The 7,079-nt window shown below is 35.3% G+C and overlaps 1 protein-coding gene across 2 annotated transcripts; it reads left to right on the top strand.

Annotated features, from left to right (window-relative positions):
- Positions 1 to 706: 706 nt before the first annotated feature.
- LOC131051163 (uncharacterized) lies at positions 707 to 6,368 on the top strand. 2 transcript variants are annotated; one of them, XM_059211376.1, is made up of 12 exons: positions 707 to 1,139; positions 1,253 to 2,772; positions 2,861 to 2,926; positions 3,043 to 3,161; positions 3,268 to 3,441; positions 3,515 to 3,601; positions 3,690 to 4,388; positions 4,474 to 4,726; positions 4,823 to 4,873; positions 5,083 to 5,214; positions 5,318 to 5,709; positions 5,799 to 6,368. In XM_059211376.1, the coding sequence occupies exons 2-12, from the start codon at positions 1,515 to 1,517 to the stop codon at positions 6,225 to 6,227; spliced, it is 3,660 nt and encodes a 1,219-aa protein (XP_059067359.1). In that variant the 5' UTR covers positions 707 to 1,139; positions 1,253 to 1,514; the 3' UTR covers positions 6,228 to 6,368. The 2 variants fall into 2 exon arrangements, with proteins under 2 accessions (XP_059067359.1, XP_059067360.1); XM_059211377.1 differs by lacking the exon at positions 4,823 to 4,873.
- The last annotated feature ends 711 nt before the right edge of the window (positions 6,369 to 7,079 follow it).

Genomic DNA, 7,079 nt, shown 5'->3' with positions numbered 1-7,079 from the left:
ATATACATATACATACACATTTATATTTTTATATAATTAAAATATTTTAAAATTTTTAATAATATAGTTAATAATTCTTTTAATGTTTAATATAAATAATATCTACTTAATAAAATTAATAAGATAAAGTTAATGTAAGATCTTCAAATCTAATATATTTCCAAAATTTATTCTCTCATCTCATGTTTAATATATGTGAAAAAAATAAAAATAAAAGTAGAGTATGAGTAATTACGTGATAAAAGTATTACAACTGGGGTATAGGGAATTGAAATAATATCCACATTTTTACTAAGCATAAAAATACGAACAAATATAAAATAAAATATAATAATATGAAAATATTCCTATAAAAAATTAGTCTTAATAATTATTTTTCTTTTATAAAAACTTTAATAAAAATATAAAAAAATATAATATAATAATTTAATCTTAATTTTTTTTGCTTTAATATGAAAAAAATTTAATACTTGAAATATACTAAAATATAAATATAATAATATAATAAATTATTTTGAATGAAATGATGAACAATCTTTTACATAATTTTTTTTTTTAAATAAGTATGCTAGTTGCATTCTTTAAGGGAATTGAGATTAATGTACTGGTAAGAGGAAAAGACTGGAGGGAAAGGAAAATGCTTTGCACGACAACAAATTTTAGTAATTGGTTGGAAGGTAGCTTTCCTTTGCTGGCTGCTAACTACCTGCTTTTCTATATAAACAGAAGCCACATGCCATTCTTTCGTTGAACCATTCATACGCGTCTTGTTTTCCCCATCGCTACGGAAGTGGAACAGCAACAGGAACACCCACATGAGCCCAAGGTAAGGCTCAAATTCAAGCTCATTCGCGTTAGAAGGCCACGTTTGTTGCCCCAGGGGTACCGTTTCGCAACACTTAGAGAAATCATAAACAATCATGGGCTCTTTGACAAATGGGGAATGCCCATTGAGGGGACTGAACCTTCTTATACAGGCAGATTTAAATTTTTGGATGGTTCAGGCAGATGTAATTTTTTGGATGGTGATTTAGAGTTGTTACTTAATGCCTCTGAACTCTTAGTACATCCTGAAATAACCTTTACGGTTAAGAAGAAAGAGTGGGATAGTGGTGTAAAGCAATGGCGGAACTGCTCAGGTACAAGGATCTGTGCGAATGCTTTAAATGCTATTTTATTCATCAGATTGACATGTCAGTTTTACATTTCTTTTTCACTTCATCATCTAATGTTATACATTGTCACATTGCAGCTTTCAACTCTTCAGATGGTAATGTTTTGAGAAAACAACTCTACGATGGAATCGATGTCGATACATTGATTTATAGAGAATTTGCATGGTTCAATGCCTACAGCTGTGAAGATGTGGATCTGCTGTATTGGTTGTGGCATGATCGTAGGTGTCCACTCGACTCAGACTTCTTAAACCGTTCGATTGTCTATGATGTTGGTTTTCCTTTGATGAAAATGATGGGAAGGTTAATGGGTCTCATGAGCCCAGATCTCAGCTGCAAATGGAAAATGGAAGCGAAGAAGTCTCAACAGTATTGAATTATGCAATACACAGAGGCAGCTGCGACTGGGCAGTAGCGTTGGTCGAATTGTTTGAAGAAGTATACGGGTCGGCCTTCGTTGAAACAGCCGCTGCAATCACATTCAGAAACGTAGAAAGCGTTCCCATATTCACAAAGCTCTTATCACTGTCTCCAAATCAACTACAAGACCAGATTTCCAACATTAAACCACGCTTTGCAGAGGTTTTGATGGAGGCAGTTGAGAGAGGGTACAGTGAGCTTGTGGAAAAGATGATGTCGGAGTTCAAAGATGATGAGATTGCCCACATCACCACAGATGAACGCGTGCGGGCTTTGAGAGCGGCGGTTCATCGAGGGTACATCAAACTGGTGGAAAGCTTATTAAAGAGCAGGAATGGAACCGACCTACCAGTTGAAGTGGACGACAAAGGAAAGACGCTCTTCCATTATGCCTTGTTTCATGAACAAGTCTTTAAGCTACTTCAAGAAATGTATGCAAGTTCCTATCACAACATCATCACAAGACAGGATAAATTTGGAAGAAACTTTCTTCATTGCGCAGCAAAAGGAGTTTGTGACTCACAAGTTGTGTATAATATACTAGAGGAGTCTATTACTTCAGATAAGCGCTTAGTCCTATGCCATCAAAGGGACGACCGAGGAAGGACACCATTGCACATTGCTGCATCCAAAGGCTACAGCGGAATGATTGAGAAACTACTACTGTATTTTGAAGGCGAAGAAAAAACAAAGTACTTTCAAGAAACAGATTCCTTTGGTCGAAAACTACTCCAGATGGCAGCAGTTGGAGGCCGTGAAGATTTAGTCCAAATGCTTCTAGAATTGGGGTCCCAACCACTAAAAGAACGCGATGGCCAAAAAAGAACAGCGCTACACTACGCGGCTCAAGTGAAGGATCCAAAGCTAGCACTTGCCACGTGCAAAGCACTGGTAGAGAGTAGGCGACTAAATGATAAAGATAAGTCGCTTTTGTTGTGGGCCTCCGGAAATGGCATTGGTACAGCAGACGAGATTAAAAATGTGAATGATCGTGTAGAAGCTTATCTTCGAGGGAAAAAGTTACGATATCGAGAAGATTTGCTAAGAAATGCCTCAGTTACTGATAATGCTGAGATGGCTTGGGAGCTGCTAAATAGAGGCGCTGACATGGCAGACATTCTTGATCCCGACTGGAGAGAAAGTCTGAATACATCAGAGGAGTCGTCCGTTAAAAATGGTAATGATGAAGGCCTGTCCTCTTTCTATTTGAAATGCTTTTTACTCTTTCCAAAAGATATTACTCATAGTTGGTTGTTTGTGTGAAGTAATAAGTCACATTGAGAGAATGAAAGAGCAAGGACGAGATCAACCAAGTATGGACGATAACCTTGGTAAATACAAATTCTCTTAAGCTACGAATTTATTTTTTTAAATGGATCCAACAATACCTTTGTACTTTTAAATGTATATGCTGACATAACAAGATGGTATGCTCGAGTTGGTGCAGGAAGGCATGCTTTTGCCGAAGGAGTGGCTGCTCTGCTTTTAAATCGATTTGTTGAATCTCCAATTACAGTAGGCATTTCTGGTGAATGGGGTATGGGCAAATCCAGTCTCATGATTCAGGTAATTATACCCTTATGTTAAAACTGTTTGTAATATAAATTTCAAAACTCAAAAAAAACAAAATTTACGTAAAACTGAAAAAATAATAACTTACGTGTGCTTGTAGATTGAAAAGATTTTACTCATTACAGCAGCCCAGCTAACGTTCCCAAATCTTCTTCCATCGGAGCAATTTGGTGGAGCTAAAAAGATCTATCTTAGTACAAGAGGCAGAAAAATATATCGACAGATTAAAAGAGGGGTTCACAATATATTAACTCCATCAAAATATGAATCAAAGGTAAATGTTCAATTTAACAGAACAAGTTATTTTAATGTACTTCAGAAACTAAATAACTATTCATTTGAAACAGAACCCTCTTGTCACGATGCTCACGGAATATCAATCTCAATATCATGCTGTTTATAAGTCGCTAGCATGCATGGATAATAACAAGATGGTAAGTGTCGAATCACAATCCAATCTATAAAACAAGTTGATTAATACGATATCAAATGACTGGCGTTATTCACTTGGTGTTTGTTCAGTTACACTCAGAGCCAGTGTCACAACAACAACAACAACAGGAACATGCATTAAGAGGAGTTCCTCGGATTTTGACAATTCGATACAATGCATGGCATTATAGAGATCGACATGAAGCTTGGGCAGGACTAGGAGTTGCAATCACCAGAGAAATAGAGAATGCAATGACAAGAGCTCAATGGATGAGTACATGCTGGAGATATACTTGGGCCAAACACAGAGTCAACATTTGGATACAAGTTTTTTTACCTTGTCTGCTCAGCATATCTCTTGCAGGATGGGTTGCTTGGATAGTCTGGATGCTACTAAAGCAAGCAAAGTTCCAAGGTTTAAAATATGGATCCATACCTTTTACTGTAATAGCAATTGCATGGGTTGTATTAAAATCAATTATTTCTGTTGTCAAACCCGTGAGCACACAAATGCTGGGGTATATCACTTCACCAGACCATACAAGTCGCCTTGGTTATCAGGAAGATGTTATTGCTGATATCAATTTCTTGAAGAAAGAGCTCGGAAATGAGCCACATTGGTTTTTCTCTTTCATTTTAGGTGTATGGTGTTGGAACTGGTTTGGTTTATATGCTGACGTCATTGAAAATACAAGAATTCCAAAATTCATGCCAGCCTCTGGAGATCAAATTCGAATAGTGACCTTTGTGGACGACTTAGATAGATGCGAAGAGGAAGTTATATTGCAGGTATGTGAATTCGAAATTTGGTCTCATATAATGGTTTTCTTGCTATTCTCTGAAGGGTCACATTAAGTTTGTCTTGCTTACGCAGGTGTTATCAGCAGTAAATTTGGTCTTAGCCGAATGCAAAATCAATGTCATATTGGGGATAGATAAAAAAATGATTGCAAGAGCAATTAGAAGAAAATTTGTTGACATAGATGATGAAGATATTGCAGAAAAGTTTATCTGCAAAATTATTCAAATTCCACTCAGCTTGCCAGAACCCAAAGGAGAAGAAATAAAAAGCTTTCTAAAATGCCACTTAGGACATGAAATTCCACATGATAGCACTACTTCTTATGGTAACTCTAGGAGCAGGCCTCAAAATTTTTATTTTAATATATGTAGTTTCATTCTATCTCAAATGATTTTATCATATCTTCTGTTCCATTCCGTAGATATGAAAAAGGAGAATGTTTTCGGAAGCCCACACGGTCTATATGTATCGGGTAACTCAGTTTTTTTTAACATCACTAATATCATTGTGTGCATGGTGATCTATTTAAAGTATTAAATTTCATATTCTCAACAAATACCATTGTACATGTGCTACTACATATAATGGCAACGCTCCTCGAAAAATTTGATTCTGTCATAAATGTTTTTACTACAGTAATGTGGTTTGGTATATAAGTGCATGGAATGTTGCATTGCACAGATATAGAAGAGGAAGAAACATCTACAATAGAGCATGGAGGAAGATCTCCAAGGCAGGAGGAAAATGCTTCTACATGCTGCCAAAATACAGTGTTAAATATATATTGCACAAAACTGGAACGAGGGAGCAAAGGTAGGAAACAATTTTCTTTTCTGTTTTCAGTGAAAGCATGATGTTGCACGATGATCTATTTGGAGTATTGATGCCGATTACTGAAAAAATAGCTCTTGAACAGGAATTACAAAAAAGGCAGTTGACTGGTTGGGTTGGCTTTTGGGATTCGCTTTTACAGTTGCTTGCAACATTACAACCAAACTTAGACAGCTATACGAGGAAGAAACCTTAAATTCATTGAGATCTGCAGAAGGTGTAAGGTTAATTAGAGAATTATTGATGCCAAACTATAGCAAAGAAGAAGCTAACATCTTTTATAAGTTGAGTGAATTAGCCTCAGGAAACCAAAAACTCCCCCGAGAGTGGAAGCGCTTGTTGAGCTACCACAGATTTGCAAGGTATGTTCTGTTCCGAATAGGGAACGTGCACAGCTTACCAACGTGGGAGGAGGAATTGATTGGATGGATATTTATTTGTTGGCAATGGAAGCATGAAATGAACCATCTAATCAAGGTAGGAAGAATAACGAGAGATTTTCTTATAAATTGATTTATATTGCAAAACCAAATCTAACAGCTGAAATTTTGTTTTGTGTAATACAGAATTGGCACAAATACACAATTGAGTTTATTCCTAACCAGAACAACGATAGAAAGCAAAAATATTGGCGCAGCCCTCTACTTAGTGAAATTGTTGATAAAATTATTGCTGATCCTATGGATCAATCCAAAATTCCAGAAAAATGTGTGATTGTCGCTGAACCTATGGATAAATTCAAATATACACAAAGTTTGGTACCAGAGGAAAGTAAGACAACACTGAAACAAAGAGGGCTTTTAAAACAAGATCCTTCTATATTATGCTTATACAGCGATAAGGAAAGAAACAATGAAGGTACATCCCAAAACAATTGGTCCAAGCTGAAACAAGCGTTGGAAATTAGAGATGTTTTAATGGAAGCCCTTCAGAAATTTCAACATTTTAGACTTCACTGTGAAACCGACTACCTTCCATTTGATGTGTTTAACTAAATTTGTGTAGACACTCCAGTCCCGATGTAATTTGGACTGCAGTGAAACTATTGATTGATTGTGTGACTGATTTCAGGAATTTTGTTTTCCAGCAATTTTAATTGTATTGTCAATTAATGATTATATGTTTTATTATTGTTAGTAGTTATTGTACTAAATAAAAGATAATTAGCTATTCTATTTAGTATTTTTTTAATTAAAAGATTGTATTATTTGTTAAAGTGGTATATTTTTATGTTTTTGATTAAGGTAAGTAGAGATTTTGAAAGGTTCGAGATCTTTGAACAATCAAACTGATAAGCACTAAGTACAACAAGGCAACAAAAGATCAACAACATATTTTTTATACAAATCTATCTTTGAATAAGCTGATAATTATAACACCAAGAATCAAATAACAGCAACAAATGAATTAAATAACAAAGATCACCAAAATACCGACCAGCTTAAGACTTGTTCCAACTAACATCATTTGACTAAAATAAAAAATTAGATCATATATCAATAGACATGAAGGTAGAATTTTTTTACTTATCTTATGAACTATATAACTGTTACACAACAGTTTTTTTTTATTTTGCCTTGTAAATACAATGCTTAGGCCGAAGACAAATAGACTATGCAGCATCAAAGAACAAACAACTCATGCAAAGATTATGGAAGTTTGATGTGGAAGATAACAATTCATGCAATTGTGCATGTATTATTTGCATTACACAACAACTAATCGAAGGGGGCGAAATGATTTATAAAAGTTAAACATATCACAAACTAGCTATCAAAGCATGTAGAACTATGCATGACATTCAAGATGATCTACATGGTGATGAATACAACAGTATGGCACAATTA

This window comes from Cryptomeria japonica, chromosome 9, assembly GCF_030272615.1.
Source record: "Cryptomeria japonica chromosome 9, Sugi_1.0, whole genome shotgun sequence".
Classification (NCBI taxonomy): domain Eukaryota; kingdom Viridiplantae; phylum Streptophyta; class Pinopsida; order Cupressales; family Cupressaceae; genus Cryptomeria; species Cryptomeria japonica.
Note: the sequence above shows the minus strand (reverse complement) of the source record. Positions and strands in the feature narration are given on the sequence as shown.